This window comes from Varanus komodoensis, unplaced genomic scaffold (genome assembly GCF_004798865.1).
Source record: "Varanus komodoensis strain SLA01 unplaced genomic scaffold, ASM479886v1 scaffold53, whole genome shotgun sequence".
Taxonomy (NCBI): domain Eukaryota; kingdom Metazoa; phylum Chordata; class Lepidosauria; order Squamata; family Varanidae; genus Varanus; species Varanus komodoensis.
Window position 1 is genome coordinate 3397857 of NW_025336126.1, and position 19959 is coordinate 3417815.

At 49.8% G+C, this 19959-nt stretch overlaps 1 protein-coding gene across 5 annotated transcripts in view; it reads left to right on the plus strand.

The window, feature by feature from the left end:
• PPP1R12C (protein phosphatase 1 regulatory subunit 12C) overlaps positions 1-19959 on the plus strand; it is a 40370-nt gene that overhangs the window by 11439 nt on the left and 8972 nt on the right. For all 5 annotated transcript variants that reach the window (XM_044447859.1, XM_044447861.1, XM_044447860.1 and 2 more), the window contains exons 2-10: positions 344-474; positions 1637-1755; positions 2774-2933; positions 3908-4052; positions 5385-5459; positions 9057-9145; positions 10567-10709; positions 10965-11059; positions 18523-18711. In XM_044447859.1, the coding sequence (XP_044303794.1) occupies positions 344-474; positions 1637-1755; positions 2774-2933; positions 3908-4052; positions 5385-5459; positions 9057-9145; positions 10567-10709; positions 10965-11059; positions 18523-18711 (1146 nt within the window). The remainder of the gene's footprint in view (positions 1-343; positions 475-1636; positions 1756-2773; positions 2934-3907; positions 4053-5384; positions 5460-9056; positions 9146-10566; positions 10710-10964; positions 11060-18522; positions 18712-19959) is intronic.

A 19959-nucleotide genomic window follows, 5' to 3' on the forward strand; every position in this document is an offset into this window, starting at 1 on the left:
TCCCAGCCCCATTTAGGAATTAAAAACCTCTGAGGTGTTTGTGGCATCCTACCCAAAATTACTACCTAAATCTCTTTTAGGATGTTTTTAAGGGTGGAAAGGTATTCCTTCGTTGCTCTGGGGCAGGGCTGAGAAGTTGCCTGCTTCTTTTATTGTCAAAGACAATGGCGGAATGGTGCATTTCTTTGTGGTGCTGGGAAAGGAATAGGGGAGTGGGGTATTGCGTTGGAGAAGAGAATATGATTTGGAGGTTTTCCTTGGGTGAGCGGGAACTTCCTGGTAATGATTGTTGTTGTTGCATTTATGCCCTGCCTCTTTGTGACAAGTCTTCTGTCCCTTCCAGGCCTGCATAGATGAGAACATGGAGGTGGTTGAGTTTCTGGTGGCCAACGGAGCTGATGTGAACCAGGCGGACAACGAGGGCTGGACGCCATTGCACGTTGCTGCTTCCTGTGGCTACATTGAGATTGCACAGTGAGTTCTGGGAGTGGGAGAATGTCCCCAGGCAGTGCCAGTTCGCGGGTAACTGCAGGCTTTCTCGGCTCAGGTGGTACCTTCCAGAGTGTTTGGAAAACTGTTCCCAGGCCTTCTGACCATTCACGGTGCTTGCTGGCACTGATGCATAACATCTGGAAGGTGTCAGGCTTAGTAAGGCTGGGTGCCTCTACTGACTCACAAGAGATGTGCCTTTTGCATAAAGCTATTGGACCAGGGCCTTACTTGGTGGCAATCCTAAAGCCTGTGACCTCCCCAGCACCCCAGTTATTGCTTGAACCCCTTGGGGTGTCCCAGCTGTGTAAGGAGACAGAGGTGGTTTGGCTTCTGTTTGCCCTTTTCCTGTCTCACACATTCACAAGAATGTCGCTGGGCACTACCAGTAGGCCCGCAATTTCTCTTGCTTCCTTCTCTGCAAGAGAAGTGAGGTTTGCAGCAGAGCCCCCTGTCTTGTTTCCCAGGCCAGCTCGAGTTCACCCGCCGTGTTTCCTCTCCTCCCAGTGTGGCTCTAGCCGCAGGGGACTGGCCAGGGAACAGCGCAGTAGCGTGGCTGGAGCCTGGGGAGTGAAGCAGCACCACAGTGCTTGCCTGGGGCTGGTCCAGTCCCACACGGTTTTCCTTAGAAGGCTTGGAAATGAGGGAGCGCCACCGGAGCTGGACTGCTGAGGGCTCTGAACTGAGACGCAAGGGAGGTTGGAGTGACTGTATTTGGGAGGCAGGAGCAACATCTGGTGGCCTGGCCTGACAGAAAGCCTGCAGCCAGCTCTTCTGATTCTACCGCCTTCTCCAAATCGTTGTCTCACACGTCCTTTCTGGCCTAGCCGTGCTTCAGTCCTGCCATCATCTGTGATTCACCTTCCTTTTTATAGATCGAGAAGTCCCTGTTTCATACAGGAAATACCTCCAAGGGACTTGATCCTTAACTGGAGCAGGCTGTTGTGTTTCTAGAGAAGGTCCTGTTGAGGGAGGCAGGTCTGGGTTGGGAGTGGGGGCTTTGGAAGCCAGAGGAATCGGTGGGAGGTGTACCTTGTCCGGGAACGCACAGGCTCTAAAGTGCCCAGCCGTCCTGCTGAGGCGGGAGGCCTGTTGTTGGGCTAGGCGGGCCCATGGACCTGACCCTGCGCTTCACCGTCCGGCCCAGATACCTCTTGGACCATGGTGCCAACATTGCCGCCGTGAACAGTGATGGGGACGTGCCCCTGGACATTGCCGAAGCTGACAACATGGAGGCCTTGCTGCGCTCAGAGATTGGGAAGAGAGGTAAACGGAGCCCGTGGACCCCCTCGTTGCCTCGCGTAGGGCCAGTGCCTCCCTGCTTCTCCCCAGACCCTCTTGCTCGCAGCCAGTGGGCCCTCTGGGGCTTGCCAGGCCTCTCCAACCAGCCTCCCTCCAGCTTGCTGGCTTTACCTTCCCACCTCACTTTGTTGATCGTGGCGGTACAGGAAGGTTACAGGGTCAAACATGAATGTTTTAGTGAAACGGTAATTGGAAATTTGTAAGTTGCAATTGGCAGCCCATCATACTGTTCTCAACCCAGTGTTTTCTCTGGGCAAAATAAAAGGCTGATCTCAGACATACTAGGAAATTCCCCTGCCCAGTTACCAGAGGAGGGTTAAACTAATATTAAAATTCTTTCCCAAAGTGATTTGCATGAATTCTGCAAAGATGCATGTGTTTGTTGTTGTGTATAAATTATCCTGCGTCTAAACCCAGTGAAGCTGAAGGGGCTCTATAGGGAATGCACATTTTCTAACAGTGGAATTATAGAAAATCTGTCATGGTCTCAGCAGGCATTCTTGGAGTTTTCCTAAAAACAGTAATGAGAAGAAGAAAAATAATGGTTAGAAAAGCTTTACAAGTATCCTGTTTCCAGGATTTCACAGCATTGTTAAAGAAGCTGTACTGATTTACTGCTGCATTTGCATCTTGCTTTGCAGTTAGTTATAGTCTCTTAATGGCGGCGGGGGGGGGGGGGGGGGGGGGTCCCACCACCTGGCTGCCAGGCTAGAATGACCCAGGGAAAGGGGAATGGGGAAGAAGGCAGAAGGGAGTCAGTCCCTCAAGGCCCGGGCAAGGTGGTGACCTGTAAGCAGGCCTTGACGTGCGCTTTGGGCCAGGCTGGCCTCCCGCTGCGGCTCTTCCTGCTTAGGAGAGGCTCTGGTTCTGGGGGCAAGGGTGGTGCATGCTGCCCTCTCCCGCCAGCAGTCAGTTGCAGAGCAGCCGCGCAGGCGTCTGCACCACTCATCCTTCGCTCCCTCGTGGTGATCTCTCTTTCCAGGGGTAGATATAGAGGTAGCCAAGCGAGAGGAGGAGGAGGTGATGCTCCGTGATGCGCGCCAGTGGCTGAATGCCGGCAAGATCTCTGATGAGCCACATCACAAAACCGGGGCCACCGCCCTGCATGTTGCAGCTGCCAAAGGCTACGTCGAGGTCATGAGGTGAGGGGCTGGTTTTGTGGCCCGTTCCCTGAGCCATTCCAAGGGTAGATAACACCCCCCTCTCGCCTCACTCTTGGGCAAATCAACCTGCCGAGTAAGGAATGGGATCCTTCGCCCTACTTCCTCCGATTCAGTCTAGAGCAATTCTCTAGACTGAGGTACGATGTTAAAGGCAGTTGGCGCACTGAGGTCCTCACGATGGCTGCCAAGTCATGCCACAGATCTTTTTTTGCCTCAACAGGTTTGGGAACTTGCCATACCCACCTCCCACATCCCCTTGCCCAGCCCTGGGTAATTGCATCACTGCTTCTTTCTCTGGGTGTCGAGTGTGTTTGGGGTCTGGTTCCCAGATTCCATCTTTCTCGCCAAACATCCCCAAGCACAGGCGGGGCTTTGGGAAAAGCGTAGGCCAAGGAGGTGTCGTTCTGCACCTTGGCTGCCTCTTAGTGCCTTGGAGCAAAGAGGCGCATCCAGGCCTTTCCTCCTTTGGCCACCTCGTGCCCTCTCCTCTGTGCAACCAAAAGGGCCTCAGGAGTTGCGGCAGGCCCCACCTACGCCACCCCTCCAGCTCATTTTATCACCTTTGCCTCCCAAAGAACTTGAGGTCCCAGTTCATACCTTTCCATACCCATTCCTATTTCCTGCACTGAGCCAGGCTTGTGGGCACTCAGAAGGGTTTGGGCAGCTCTGTCAGAACCCATCTCATAAGGCAGGGATTAGCAGAATGTAGCCCCCCCACGTATGGGATTTCAGCTCCCAGAGCCCTGTGCCAGCATAGCCGAAAGCCAGGAATGCTGTGAGCTGGGCATCCAAGGCATTCAGAGACCTCCGTCCTGCCCACCCCTGCTCTAACCCATCAGACTCTGCCTCTCCCCTCTCAATGTAGGACCAGTGCTTCTCCAACCTGGTTCTCTTCGCCCACGAGCAGAGGGTTCCCTGGCACCCTGTCACTGCCTTCTCTTATTCCATTATAGGCTGCTCTTGCAAGCTGGCTATGACCCCAATGTCCAAGATAAAGATGGCTGGACTCCCCTGCATGCGGCGGCACACTGGGGAGTGGAGGAGGCCTGTCGCCTTCTGGCTGAGCACTTCTGTGACATGGAGGCACTCAACAATGTGGTGAGAGCGAGGGATGGGCAGCCATGGGTGGGTAGGAAACAGTAATGCTCTGGCATCTCCGACTGAGAGCTTGGAGAGGACTCTTCCCTGCCTGAGGCATTGGAAAGGCCCTGCCTGTCAGGGTTGGCATGCTGGACAGAATGGGCCGGTCGTCCTGTTCTGTAAGGCAGCTTCGTATGTTTGTAAACATCATGCTTGAGAGTGAAAGGGTGGCAACATGTGGGTGAGCATCATTCCCCACCCCTCCATGACAGAAATCTTAGGGTGCGATCCTATACATACTATGCGAGGGAAAAGAGTCCTACATCTCCCAGCATGCCCTAGGCAGCCATATTGGCTGGGTCTTGCTGGGAGGTGTAGGGCTTTTTTCTTTCTAAACATCGATAGAATTGCACTGTTAATGGAATAATCAAACTGTAGTCAATCAATTGTATGTAGCAACTGTATCAATTACATACAATATGAATCTGCATATGATAAAAGCAGTAGTTTTATAAGGGAAGCTGACTTTGGTTTTGGATGGAGTGCTTATATATCACATGAAGGCCCATTCCTGCAGGAGCTGAAGGAAGAATGCCTTGTCTAGGATGCTGCCCATTTCCTGCTGTGCAGGCTACGAATGGCGAGGGGTGTAGTGCAATATGTCAGGAGGATTAATTGGAAATGCTTTTTAAGTAATGTGAACAGTTCTTTTAACTGATGAGTCTGTTCAGTCAAGCATTTAAAGTTGCAACCATAAAGAGAAAAGCCCAAATGGTCAAAGGCGTGTGTTTGCGCACATGCGTGCGGAAGGGGGAATCTGAAGCTGCTAATTGGAGACACAAATAGATGCTCACAGATCCTGCAGAAAGGCTAGGGAGAGCTCAGGGTTCTGGGGGTGGGGGACCCTTGGGCTGATGCAGGACGGTGAAGGGTGCTGGCAAAGCTGAATGTCCTGAAATAGCTGTGGGTTCGTGTCTGTCTGTCCGTCTGGTTTTTTTTTTTTTTTGAAAGCCCCTCGCCATCTCCTTTTGCTGCACTTCTGGTCTTTTTGAGTAGGAGCTACTCCTACAAATGGTTTGCTCTTCCTTCCTCAAAATAGCAGTCGGAATCAGAAGAGCCGCAGCCTGGCGGGTGGCAACTCTAGAAATAAGAGAGGCCCTCCGTGTTGTTTTCTTCAGTAGGAGGATGTGTTTGATGGCAGGAGAGTTGGCGGCTCAAAAGATGTACAGTTACGCCAGAAAGGAGCTGCTGCGCCTGTTGTGTTCCCCGCCTTTATTCTTCTGAGTACTGAAGCTTTGAGGCAGCTGTGATAGGAGCCCCTTCAAGCCATCCGTTTTCTCCCCACTCTAGGGGCAGCGTCCCTGTGATCTTGCCGATGAGGATACCTTGGTCCTACTTGAGGAGCTGCAGCGCAAGCAAAATGATGTGAGTCACTTTTTCTTACTCCCTCCAAGCAGTAGATGAAAATACCTGTGATGCACCCTTGCATCTAGGAAAAAAGCCTATGACACCTGGTTCCTTCGGTGTGGTGCACAGCGGCACCCGCGGGCCTTGTTTCCGGAGGGAATTTCCTCCAGGAAAGCTTCTAGGTGCTAATTTGGGCAGTTCGGCTGAAAGAGGTGCATTTAGGCAAACTGGAGACGGGGCCTCTTCAGTGGTACCCCCCTCCCCACACACACCCCATTTATAGAAATACATCTGTGGTGATGCACAGCTGTCTATGCCTTTGGAGGCTCATCCATTTCAGATTGATTTTAGTACCTATGCTGGCCCTGGGTTATTATACATGGTTTTTTTCTTGCTGGTTTTGCTCTATGCCTCATGATTGATTAGTCCTAGAGGTTGCTTGACTGAACTTAAGATGTTAAATTATAGCTTCTTATTAAAATTATGTGTTAATCATGTTTCTGTTTTTGTGTAAGCCAGCATCAGAAGGTTTTTTCCCCTGAAAGACAGCTTAAAATATAGGTATGAATGAATATATCCTTGAATGGATGTTTGCACTGAGAAAAGTGCATATACCAACATTGCCCTCCCTCCCTCTCTCTCCCTCTCCCACTTCATGTGTGTGTGTGTGTGTGCGTGCACGCGCACGCCCATGCCTCAAGAGTCGAGCATGTCAAAATGGGATGTATGGCAAGTGTTCTTGGGTCAAAAAGCCCATCTCCTTGTTGTTTTTCATTGGGCATGCCATCATGGCTCTAACAGCTTTCCACCGTCAGAAATCAGGCAAGGACTGTCCAGAGAAAGGTCATTTTCTGAGGGGGCATCAGGCTGCAGGCCGCATTCCCAGAGCATTTCTTGGCCTGAAGAGTCCTCCGTGCCAGTTCATGACTTGTTCTCACCCAGGCATTTAACAATCGGTTGCCATTTAGGGTTGTCCGGGGCTTTATGATGATTGCCTTAACTGGTGCTTGTCATCATTTTGTAATTTTTAGTACTTAGTGTGTTTTAATTTCTAAAATTTCATAGGCGTGGTGCTGTGCCTCTTTAAATCATCAGAAGCCACACTGAGAAGTTTTAATTAATGAGGAGGGGCACCCATTTCTTTTAAAACCTTGAGCTAAAGAAAAAAACATAATCCAGTACCAAGGAAAGTTAATTTCTGAGGCTCACATGCAAGCTATACAAATCAAGCAGCAGTGTGCATTTGGTCTGAGTGATTGCTCCTGCAGCTCAGGGGAGCAGGGGTGACTTTTTTGTCCCCCGGTGCCGCCGCTTCTTGGTTGAATGTTTTTGTTTGAGACAAAACACTGCAGGTGGTGAGCACTCCGTCCGGACTGCGCTTTTCACGTTCCCTTTTTCCACGGCGCTCCTGCATTCCCAAGAACAGCAAGCGTAGTGCAGTAAAGGTGATGCCCTCCACCCGGTCCTGTGGCGTAAGGTCAGGGAGAGAGGCAGGCTGCCTGTCAACTTAATTTGAGCTCAGCCAGCGAGGGCTGCATTTCTGAAACTGCAGGGTGGGCCTGTCCGAGGCAGCTTTTGCTGGGGAAGCCCACATGTCTGTCTCTTCATCTGCTCCAGGAAGCTTGGGCGGAGATGCAAAAGACTTTGTCCCCAAGAGGAGAAGAGCAGCAAAAGGCTTCCCTCCCACCTGTCAGCTTCACACTCTTCCCAGCTGTGGGCTGAAAGCAGGTCGGCCTCAAGGTCCTTTGAGGAGGGGGGAGCCTCAAGAGTGCGCTTGCTCTCTCTCGCCTGCGTTCTCTCTCTCATTCCCTCCCTCTTTCAGTTGACTGTGGGAGTTTTCCTGTGAGAACCAGATTTGAGAGAGCTGGGCTGTGACCCAGAAAGAGGGAAGAAACAACCTGTCCCCCAGTGAAAGCCCTGCTCACCCAGGCTGCATGTGAAACAGCCAAAATGATTAAGGGGCCAGAGCACCTTCCCTGTAAGGAAAGGTCTGGAAATGCTCAAGGGTGTGGAACATCCTGGCCTGTGCAAGGAGTGGTGGAATGAGACGGGGAAGGGACAGCAAGGATGCTTCAGATCCTGCACTGTGTGGAGAAAACAGCCAGAGGCAGGAGTTTGGAGTTTTTTCTGCCTGATGAAATTGATAGGCAGGAGATTCAGTGTGGACTGTCAGTACTTCACATAGTTCCTACTTTACTTAAGCATGTTTAAACAAAAAAAGAAAAATCCTACAACTTCCAGCATTCCACATTTGGCTGGGGAATGCTGGGAATTGTAGGACTTTCTCTCCCCCCCCCCCACATCTAAACATGCTTTGGACTGCACTCAGAGAGATGTTATAATCCAAAATATGTGGTAATGGCCACCAGCTTGGGTGGCTTTAAGAGGATTAGATAACCCCATGGAGGGCCAATTCTGTGAGGTGCTGCAATTCATGAATATTGTATTCTCCTGCCTTGACATGGAGTGGCAATCGTGCAATGCACATCAGTAGCTGCAGGAAAAAAATAGTACCTTCCCACCCTTTTTGTGGCAATTGGTAATTAGAAAAATATAATAAAAGAAGCACGTTTTTCAGCTACTCAGAAGTACCTGGCTGGCCAGGGGTGTGAAGCAGGGTGCTGTCCAGGATGGACTGTGCTTCTCCAGCAAAGCTCTCTGTGCTCTTTGACCATCTGTGTGAAGCCCCCCACCCCGTCTTGTCCTTGTCAGTGTCAGGCACAACGTGACTATCCTGCTCCTTTGGGGCCGTGCTTGGAGCAACTTTTAAATGCTGGCAGTGGGCATGTCCATGCCAGTCTTTCCCAGCTGCTCTCCCGCATTGATACTATTCCTACGACCCCCTCAGTGCAGATTTCATCCGCTGCTGCTGGCCCCTACTTCGCAGTCCTGTGAAGAAAGTGGCAGCCCTGATGCAGGATTTCTAGAGCTGTCTCATGCGGGAGGCCATAGCTAGATGGACTGAGATGGGGGCTCAGTTCACACAACCATATGCTGTCTCATATCTCTGGCTCTGCAAGGAATAAAGGGTTCCTTTCTAAAAAGAGTGAAAGCTAGGGAGCTGTGCCACTTAATGTTGCAAACAGGCTTTGGGTAGCATGACTAGGACCCAGGCAAAGCCCAGCCAGCCAGGCACCGTGGCATCTTGTATCCCCTCAGAGCCAGGGCTCACTATTTTGCCTCCTCCTTGGGACAGACCCGCCTGTGCTTTGTATCTTCCTGTAGCATCTCCCTCGTCTGGCTGTCTGGGTTCTCCTCTCCTCTCTCCAGCATTTGCCCTTTGTGCAGGCCTAGCCAGCTTCCAGTTTGCCACATCTTTGCCAGATACCCAACCCTTTGGCATACAAATCCATATTATCAGTGGTAGAACCCCTGCTTTGCATGGAAAATGGTTCCAGGCTCATTCCCCAACTGCTCCAGGCAGGGCCAGGAAAGAATCCTGCATCAGTCTTGGCAGTAGTAGGCTAGGGGGAGCAAGGGTGGAACTTGCTGGAAGGCAGCTGCCTATGTTTCTATCCGCTTCTCCTGGTAAAATCTCTTCTCTGCTCAGTGTTGCTCCACTGTTCCCTTGCCAAAGGAAATGAGGGTTTGACCTCCTCTCTCTCTACCTTTCAGCTGCGCAGCAAGAAAGAAGCACACCTGAGACAGGCTGTGATTGACACCAGCTTGGAGCAGCCAGCATCCTATACCACCAAGCACCGAAGGTGAGTAGTGGCACCACCTAACTGAGGTGCCTGACCCCGAATATGAAGACAGCCCTTGCTTGCAGCCACTCGGGCTGTTTTCCCAAGAGGCCGTGGCCCTTAATCTAGGATGTGGTGTGTGATTGCACACTAGGTTACAGAATATGACAGCAGACAGAAAGGAAGCCATCTTCTTCACCACCAAATGTAAGTTGCAGGACAGGTTTACAGAGAAGTCTCTATTTGGTGTACAGCAAGTTTGGCAGCCCAGCTTGCTACTGAGATGTTTATAGCTACAAATTACAGCTGTCAGGTTGGGCTTTCCAAATGTTTGTGGTTGCATGTCAGGCCTGTACAGATTACAGCTGTCTGTCATCCCATAAACATTGGCAGGAAAGGAAACCCACCTCTTAGAAGAAATCGTGAGTTAACTTGTGTAAGATCATCTTGGACAGGCAGATCGTTGTGAGGCATCGCTAGAGGCTACCTCAGGTTTTAACGCAAGGCAGCTCATGCTTGCTCGAGCCTGGAGACATTGCGCCAGCTTGTATTGCCGTATGTGCAGTTCAAATGTGTGAAGACCAAGGTATGTCGGTGTACTCCCGACACCCCACGCCGAGTTGCGGCTGGGGCGAGGTTACTGTTGTCCTGCCACACGTACCGTATTTCCAGAATGAGGCGCGTGTGAACAAGCCCTCTGGGGACATGTTGGCCGACAGAATGTTCAGTGGTGTGAAAGTCAAATTTCAGTGCAGGCTGCATGTCGTTGCAAGAACAAGTTGTGTTAGCTCAGCGGGTCTGCAGTTATCCATGTAAGTAACAAGAATTCCATCTATAGGGAGCCTGTCACTGGAGTCGTACCCAGGCTTAAACCACTTCAGCAGAAGATGCCAGCCAAGAAACATGGCACCAGTAGACCCTGCCTGTCTCAACAGATATTAGCTTGAACACTGATGGGAAATGGGTTGTCGGGGGTGGAAGAACAAGGGAAATTCTCCAGACATCTCTTCAAAGCTCAGTTTGGGTCACTCCCATTCTTGTGTCCTGGTCTGGCTTGACTTGGCTTGGTTTGGTTGCTTTGCACGTGATGAGTGTTCACTTCCTTCCTCCTCACCATCTCAAGTGTGAGAATGCTATTTTTTAAGAAGCATGCAAATTCAGTATTTGGTGAGGATATGCTCCTGTTCAGTGAATAAATGCTCTTGGGCATATTCAGGGCTGGGACATTTTTGAGTGATTTGTGAATCAAAACCGAATTCTCACACATCCCTCGATTGTTGGCCGTCCTGGAGTTCCCCACCCTGCAGCCCCTCCCCTGACCACCACCATTTTGGCCTGTGTGCTCATGAGATTGGTTTTGTTAAAGATAAGTGCACCAGGTGGAGCAAGCTGGGCTGTTCCCATCAGCCTCCTTTTTCACCCTCCTCCTCTGCCCCTTGCAGGAGTTCTGTATGCCGCATGAGCAGCAAAGAGAAAATCTCCGTCCAGGATCAGTCGAAGGAGCGCAAGACCTTGGGCACCATCACTGTTGGCGAGGAGGAATCCAGTTCGGCCTCAGAGGGGGAGGAAGCGCCAAACCCCAGTGGTAAGCGAAGCTGTGTGGTGGGCCGTGGCCATCAGCTGCCCCAGAGTGAAGGGCTCTGCTTAATGAGTTGGGTCAGTTGTCCCCAGCACAGCACCCCCCAGCTCTGTTGGACAGCAACTACCAGCAGCCCCAGCCAGCAGCTCCATGTTGGGTTTTCTGACTGGACGGGAGGATTGCGATCCAGCAATCCCCGACGGGCACTGTGTTGGGGAAGGCTTGAGTAGATGCTGCCTGCTTCCTGTCTTCCCCTTGCAGAGGTGAAGATCAACCCCCCAACGGACAACAGTGCGGTGAATGGTGTTGCTGTCACCCCCATCAGTCCGCTGTCCCCCAGTCCTGTGGGGCAGAAGGTGAGGCACTGCTTCTCTGCGTTAGGTGGCCAGGGGTGAAAAGGCAAAGCAAGTGGCAGCAAGAACTCCCAGCCTTCCTCTGCTGCCCACTCCATGGTTGCAGTGGGGGTCTTGGTGCAACAGCTACACCTTCCGGCTTCCCATTAAAACCCAAGCCCTGCGTGCACCCCCATGCCAGCCTCTGTTTAAGAGTGGAGGGCAGTAAGCCCTTGCGCCTTCTTGTGTGGGAGATCCAGTTGCTTCTTGCTCAGCCTTGGGTCATTGTGGCCAATGGACAGGGTGTTCCAGGCCTCATAGAAGCTCTCATGCACTCCGATCTTCCCTGGTATTCACGTAAGACTGGAGCTTGGTCTCCATATGATGAAGCAGACTGTATGACTTCAGACTGAATTTTTAGTTTGTCTCTGTGATTCCCTGCAAGTTTAAAAAAAATAAATGAGAAGGGAGTGGGGAAAAGCAAAAACATTTCTTCCCAATGTGCTTGGGTTTTTGTTGTTTGTTTCCAGTGCTATTTTTTCTTCAAAGCAGGTGTGTATTTGCAAATAGTGCCTTCACTGACAGTCAGACATGGTTCACTCTATTCAGCCACTTCAGTGAAACCCCCCTCCCTCTTTTCCATGCCTGGTTCAGGCCTAAATGTCCGGCCTCGACTTACCTGTCATGGTTAGTCTCAATTTTAACTACTTAGCAGTGCTTTTCTTCAGAGGAGGTACACAGGAATCTGCTAGGTTTAAATTTGGGAAAAGTGTGTCTTGGGAGTCAGACATCCTCTTAGAGCACCAATGAGCCGTAAACCACAATCCTCTCCTTGGCACAGCTGGCTTGTTAAGGACCAGCTTCACCCTAGAGGTGTCGTCTTTCCTGCCCGCTCTCCCCGCAGCCTGCTATTGGCAAATCCTCACAGAATGCCTTCTCTCTGCAGCATGTACTGAATTCATGTTATAACTCTCCTTCATCTTGCATGCTTGATTAACCAATTGTTGCTTGCATCTGCCTTGTGGCGTGGGTTGATCCTTGGGATGCTGGCATAGAAGACTCTGGACATAGCCCTGTAGCAAGGTAGGCAACCCAGAGCGAGCTGCAGTGGTCCTGCTTTTTGGTTCTTTTCTGGTTTGTGCAAGCGAAACGCCCCACCGTGACTTACCAGAGCTTGGGGGTCGACGGCATGTGCCAAGCAGGATTTGCATTTTCATTGCCAGCTGCAAGTTGCTGTGTTGAACTGGCGGTGCTGCGAGCGTTGAACAACAGGGGTTCACCGCTGGGCAGTGAATATTCAGAATAGGCACCGGCATGCACCCCAGCCCACCAAGGCTTGGACCAGCTGGGCAGTCATGCAAACCAGCCCTCTAACTCCATTCCGATGCCTGGCCAGCCATCCTTTCTGCCGCATGTCATTTCTGTCTGCATTGTGTGAAATACTTTGCACTTTTTTGTTTCCTTCTATTTTTTTCCTCTTCTCATATTTCCGCCTGTGCCTTCTGTCCACTGTTGCCTTTGCTGTGGGTGCCACTGTTGTCCCCCCCTCCGCCCCCCCTCCTGATTTGCTCTTCCCACCCACTGGCTTCAGCCTCCATTCACCTTCATCACCCCAGTGCTGCCCATCCCCAGCCCTCTGGGCCCATCCATGTGGAGGCAAAGTCTGCGCAAAACAGGGATCATCCTGGTGCCCCAAAGGGGAGAAAAAGCCACAGTGAGTATGATGTGAAGGAGAGAGGAAGAAGCATGTCCTTGTGGTGTGCATTTATTTGTCCTTTGCCCCTCATTAATGGCCCAGTGAAACCCCTTCAAACCCACCCATCTGCAACTCTTACTGTGTGAGTCACTGACTTGAGTTTGGAGCAGAAGGTTGGCAGTTTTGGACTGCAGCCACGGTGGCTGAAGTTTGTGGGAGTTGCAGTCCAAAATATCAACCAGGCTTCTGCTTTGCCTACCCCTGTTTAGAGTGATTTCAATCCAGTTGCCAGGATGGTTAGGCTGAACCCCTGATTCTCTGCTCTCAGCTGATCATTTTTTCTGATGTTGATAGTCTCTGGCAACCCCCTTCTTACTGCTGTATTTCCTAATGCTGCTTTGTCTGTGAGAAACAGTGACTCTCTCATGGGCTGTTTACATACCAGGATAGGAAGATTCCTCATGTGTCTGTTTGGCTGATGTATGAAATAGATTACCCTGCTAGACAGACAGTTGGTCTAAACCAGTAGATCAGCTGATGCTCTGTAGCTTCCCCCTGAATGCAGTCCTGTGAGGGGTTTGGTGCATTTTCTGTACACATAAGAATGCCGGAATTTGGGGAAAGAAGAGAGGACAAGGAAGATGGTTAGTGCCCAGAGGCTTTTAACTTGTGTCACAGGGACCTAGTGGCTTCCTGCAGTGGTGGCCACTGGGATCCTGCAGTATTGGGAGTAAGACCTCACAGGATATAGGGAGTTGTAGACCTGAATGATAAGGGGTGTGCATTTGTGTCTGCTTGCATGGGATGGAGGGCCCTGGCAGCCAAGAGGAAGGCTGTGAAGGAGGAGGTGGTGTGGAATGTTGCTAAAAGGGCGACCGTCCAAAGGTCCATCATAGGGGAAGTCGATGCAAACCTCTCAGAGCGCTGCAGCTTCCTGAGCAAGTTTCCATTCTAAAGAGGCGGTTTTCCAGCCTGCTCTCACCTGCTGTGACCTCTGCCTTGACAGCCTTCCAGAATTCCGCAGCTACGATGCATGATGTGAATCCTGGCAGCCCCGCTTGTCTAATGTGTTGGCTGTTTTTGTGTTGGAATGTCAAATCGGCAGAGACCCTGAGAAGGGAGTGCAGGACAGCCCCATTTCAAAGAGGGGCTAGTCTTTGTGGAAGTAGGATGTGGTCTCCAGCAAGACATTTATCATGGCTCCATGCTGTGGTTGCCCTTAGACAACCTTGGATGAAATATTGCTCCTTCATCCCAGGCAAACGTTCATTTCCGCATCATTTTGGAGTGCCTGTTTCTTAAATGTGCCTGGTGGATTTGGCCTGAGAATGTGGGAAGGCTACAGTCCTGTATGCTTTCTCTTCTTAACAAGCCAGGATTCAGCCCCAGAACCTACCCCAGGGCCAAGACCTTATCCTGAAATATATGAAATAGGAATCAAGCCCTTCTGAGCTTGCATAGATTAGCCATAATCCATGACAGCCTCCAAATAGCTGAGATGGGATTTTTGTGGAGCTTGACTTCTGTTAGTTTGACCTCTTCTCAAAATATTTTAGGAAGGCAACAGATGCCATAGGTTGTGAATTCTGAGCGCATTCCCACCTTTGCATTTAAATTTGACACCCTGCTTCCTATACAGAGAACCTCAGGCAGAATCATTCTGTCCAAGATGCCTGCGCAGCACTACGCACCGTTACAACCTGAGCTATTCTCTGTTCCCATGTGGTGATTTTTATATCTCACAAGAGAAATCTGAAGGCCTCCCGGTTTGTTGGATAGTTTGAACTGTTTCTGTACTGTTTGATATCCCAAGATTTCCAAGCAGTGTATATAAAAACACTATCTGTGTTAGTTACGTGCCATCAAGTCAGAGCAAAACAACAGTGGACCTAGCTGCCTAGAGAGGCTCCCCCACACTAGAGACATTCAAAAAGAAACTGGGCAGCCATCTGAGCGGGATGGTGTAACTGGGTGTCCTGCAACAGCAGGGGTTGGACCCTTCCAACTCTACTATTCTAAGATTCTCTAAGTCATCCCAATCTTATGGCAACCCTATGAATGAACGCCCTCAAATGTTCTGTCCATGGCAGCCCTGCTGCTTTACGGAATTGATCCATCTCATAGTTGTTCCTCCCCTTCTTATGCCTTCGATTTCCCAAGCATGATTGTCTTCTCCGGTGGGACTTGCCTTCTCGTAACGTGCATGAAGTAGGACAGCTTCAGTCTCATCATTTTTGCTTTTAGGGAAAGTTCTGGCTTGATTTGATCTAGGTCCCATTTGTTTGCCTCTCTGTTGGTCCAGGGTATTCTCTCCAGGCTCCATGTTCCGATGCGTCAGTTTTCTTTCTCTTGGCCTTCTTCACTGTTCAGATTTCACTGCTGTACATAGTGATTGGGAATACAATAGTTTGGATGAGCTTGATCTTGGTCTCTAATGAAACTTCCTTATATTAGTGAACTTTTCTCATTCCTTCATTGCTGCCTTTCCAAATCTCAATCTTCTTCTAATTTCCTGGATGTGGTTGGTCTCACTTTGATTTGATAATTGAGCCAAGGTATGCAAAATCTTTCATAATTACAATTTCTGCACTGTTGACCCAAAAGTTGTGTAATTCTTTTATAGTCATTATTTTTGTTTTCTTAATATTTAGCTGCAGTTCTGTTTTTGCACTCCCTTTCACTTTCATCCGGAGTTCTTTCATGTCATTGCTGCTTCTGCCAGTAAGATGGTTTCATCTGCATCTTCCAAAAATTCTCACTCCTTCCTCTGATCCTAATCCAGTTTTCCTTACAATATGTTCTGTGTACAGATTGAAACAGAGACATAAAATGTACTCTTGTCTGATGCCTTTGTCTATAGGAAACCATTCTGTTTCTCCATATTTTATCATAACAGTGGCTTCTTGCCCAAAATACAATTTACACATCAGGACAATCAAATGCTGAGGCACACCTGCTTCTTCCAGGACCATCTGTAGCTTCTCATAAGCCACACAGTCAACGTCTTTACTGTAGTCTATAAAGCATAGGCTGATCTTCTGAAATTCTTTGGTGTGCTCCAAGTAACCAACTTTTATTTGCAATATGATCTCAATTGCCTCTTGCTTTATGGAATCCAGCTTGAAGGTCAGGCATTTCTTGTTCCATAGAGGGTAAAATTCTTTGCTGCAACACCTTTAGCATCACTTGCTTGTATGTGAAATTAGCGCAATGTTCCTACAGTTGCTGCACTCCCTGGCATCTGTATATTGAACACTTCCTGTCTATGGGCCGTTGTTTTGTTTTCCATGTTTGTTGACATATTTTTATACGAATTTTGAGTGATTCAGTCTCTGCAGCTAGTTCTGATGGTATCCACTCTACTCTGGGTGCTTTATTTTCTTCCACTTGTTTTCAGAGCAGCTTTCACTTCACTTGCTAATATTGCAGGTTCTTCTCAGAGTCATCTTTGAAAGAATCTGTCTTCTTTTTATCTGTCCTATCTTGTTTTCCTGTATATTATTTCCACCTTTTCTTTATCTTCCCCTCATTTGATAGTATGTCCCCCTCTTGGTCTTTCAGCATTCCTAATCTAAGATTGAATTTCCCTTTGCTTTCTGGGCTCTTCTGGAACCGTCCTATTTTTCATCTTTTGTTGTTCTCTTCTACTTCTTTGCATTACTATTTATAATAGAGCATTTGTCTGTCTGTTTTGGTCCCTATGTGATAAACACTGAGAATTTGCATTCAGGAGTATCCCTTATTTACTCCAGGGTGACTTCTTTTCTTTTATATCTTTTATATTTTTATGTATGTTATATTATTAATTTTAATTTTATATTGTTATTTTTGTATTGTGTTGTAAGCCACCCCAAGGCTTCGGCAAGGGGCGGCATAGAAATGTTCTAATAATAATAATAAAATAATAATATTTCAGTCACTTTCTGTATTTGCTTCTCATCTGAACCGCTTGTGTTTCCTCCGTCATCCATCTAGGCTTTTTGGTGATGTCTGTGTGCACAGTCATTTGATTGGCTGCTTGAAGTTTGTAATAACCATTTGCAATAAACGGATGGCTGGCTTCCCAAAATTCTATGAGCCATTCGCCTACTTGTTTCTAACTGTTAGGTCAAATTCTCCCACAACATTATGTGCTTTATCTCCTCATTTGGTGTTCCAGTCACCTATAGTGATCAGCAAGTCATGTTTATCAATTTCCTCTTGTACCCTTGCATAAAAGTTTTCTATTTTTTCTTCTTCTTCAGCATCTGTTGTGGGAGCATAGACTTAAATGATGGTTATGTTGATAGGTTTTCTGAGAATTCTGATGTATATGTTTCAGTTTCCCTTTGCCTTATAGCTCCTTCCCACCTGAACTACATTTTGCCACCCCATTTCTTCTGAGTTTCTCATCTCCAGTGTAAAACACTTCGTGTTTGCCTGCCTGCAATGTCCCTTGCCTGTCCATCTCAGGTCACTCACTCCAAGCACTGCAACACTTAACTGTTCCATTTCTTGCCATACGGTTTCTCGCTTGCCTCGATTCGTACTTCCCACATTCTGTGTTCCAGTGGCGTGTGTGCTGCCACATCAGACTTTCCTTTTGCCTCGGTGCACCAGGCTTCCTTTTGGCCTTGACCTAGCTGCGTCACCAGCAACGGGGCGCTATTTGTACTTGTCCTTTGCTCTTCCCCGGTAGCTGGTCGAGTGCCTTCCAAGCTGGGAGTCTCATCTTTTGGCACAATCGCTTGTTTATTTTGGATTGTTTCCTCATATGGCTTTCACGGTAAGAAAATTCAGAAGTGCCTCCCGAATGCTGCCAGAGTTCCTCTGAGCTTCCCTGTCTGACCTGTGAAAGATCCTTCGCCAGTGCCGCCTTCAACCACTGCTGCGGCCCAGTAGCTGCCCTTCAGGGATTTCTCTGCCCCCCATCGGCATTAAAGATAGCCACTCCCTCCTGCTGATGCAGCTGGTCCTCCTGAAGACCCGCCTGGTGTCTCTGCTTGGCCATTCCCTGCTAGGCGACCAGCCTAGCGAAGGGGCCTGGCCTCCAGGTGGTGTTGCTCTGGGCTTTTCTGACGCTCTGACACCTCCTCACAGCATGAGGTATGCGTTCAAGAATAAAAGTGCATACATTGCGATACAGTATAAAAGCAGCGTACACCATCTTAAAAAATCACGTCAGACACGATAAAGCGGAGCGATATTAAGACCGGTTACAGGTCAGGGAAAGCCCGGGGGAAGTGTGTTTTCAAGAGGATGCCGCAGCCCAGCACAGTCTCCTGCTTTCAAGCAGCTTTTGGGAGAACATTTCAGAGCATGGATGCTACCACCAGTGAGGCCTGCTGGTACCTGACAACACACTGCTGGTTGTACGACCCCTAATAAGGCTCCTTGGAAGATTTCAGGAGGTGGGCATAGGGAAGGGGGTCGGTGTGATATCCTGGCCCCACAGTGTTTACCAAGAGCCCCTTCTCCTATTGCTGAGGTCAAAAGCTTCAGCCATTGGGGGATGAAAGGCTTTGGGGAGTTTGTACTTCTCTGCTAGTCTCCAGGGTACTCTTCCCCTCGCAGAAGCAAGAGTCCCGCCCTGCAGCTGTTCCTGCTCGCTTGCTGCCTTTCTAGGGAGCCAGCAGCTCCTGGTTGCAGGTCTGAACACCCCTGTATAGTCCTGCCCGGTTATCCCCCTTGTTCACTCCAGCATCATTGCTCCAAGTTAGAAGCTCCCTTCATCCATCCTGACTCCCCTTCCTTCCTCTTCTCCCCACTTCCTCCACGTCCGTCTCTCTCTCTTTCCTCCCCATCCCAACAGTTCTCCGGAGGTTCCAGCTGCACCACCGAGCCGGAAGACACAGCAGTTCCCTCTGCCTGGAGGCAGAGCCTCCGTAAGACCAGCAGCTTCGGGGTCTTGCAGGATGCCAGGCTGGAGGAAGGGGCAGCCAAGGCAGGCGGCGGCATCAAGCGCTCCGCATCCAGCCCTCGGCTGGATACAGAGGAAAAGGTACGCCTGGGTGGAGGCCACCTGCGTGGGGAGCACGGCATGACATAGTTGAACTGCCTCTTCGGTGTGTCAGCATTCAGCCAGGGTGGCGGCTGCGTGGGGCAGAGGAGAGACCCCCCAAAGAGCATGGTGGCAGATGCCCCCTCTGCACTGGCACCTTTTGCTTTGTTGGGAATTTCTGCCTCTTCCCTCCTTGCCAGGCCTTCTGAGCAGCTAATGCACAAACACTGAAGCGATAGGAGAACGGACCATATTCTCAGCTGGAGCCAGGCAAGAGCCAAAGAAAAGGCCCTCAACAGGCAAAACACATCACAGAGGCAACAGCTGGACATAATAAAGCAACTCCAGATAGTATCTCCTGCAGTTGCTTGGGGAAACAAGCTGAGACTCAGCAGGGCTGCATGTTTCTTAAAGGGGCAGAGTAGGCACCAGGTGAACGTTGTTTGGCAGTCTTTTCATTCTGGGAACAACTCTGGCGTCTGAGGCTGGGGCCCCCAGAGCAGAACAGGGCATCGGTGGATGAGCTCGTGCAGGAAAACAGTCATTCAGAGATCCTGGGCTTCTTGCATGCCTTTTACACAGCATGGCTTTCATATCAACGTGCGGCGTTGTCAAACTCATATGCCATTCAGCCGTTTTTTATTCACACTTCTTACCTGTGAGATTCAGCATCTGATGCTTCCTGGTCTGTTCCCACCCCCCTCCCCCCGCCGCCTTTTTTAAAGAATAAACTTCTAGCCCTTGTGGTTAAAAGTACCCGATGGCTTGAAAGTATGTGGAGAAGAACCTTCGAATCGGCTGGGGTTGCCAGGGAAGCGCAGGTGTGACTTGCAAGGATCAGGGGGTGGAGCACTCTGCCAGGCAACTTGTCCTGGGCTCTCCATGGCAAATGGAAGCAGAAGGACTGTGTCCGAAGCAAGCCAGGCGAGGGAGGTCGCAGCACCTGCTTTTTGTGTTGAGGTGGCCGGGTTCAATCTCCTCGCCCTCCACTTGGAAAAAGGGCCTTGGATCAGAGGACTTGTCTTTCTGATGCCTTGGAGAGTCTCTTCCCACTGGTGACAGGAGACCAATTAGAGGAAAAGTCAGCAACCTGGTGGCCCCCCATTTGCTTTGGACTGTATCACCCATAATCCTTTACTGTTGGCTACACTGGCCATAGCTAATGGGAGCTCTAATGCAAAACTGCCGGAGGGAGGGCAGTATTCCTCAGTGGTCTGATCCAGTATAAGGCAGCCTCATAGGTCCATG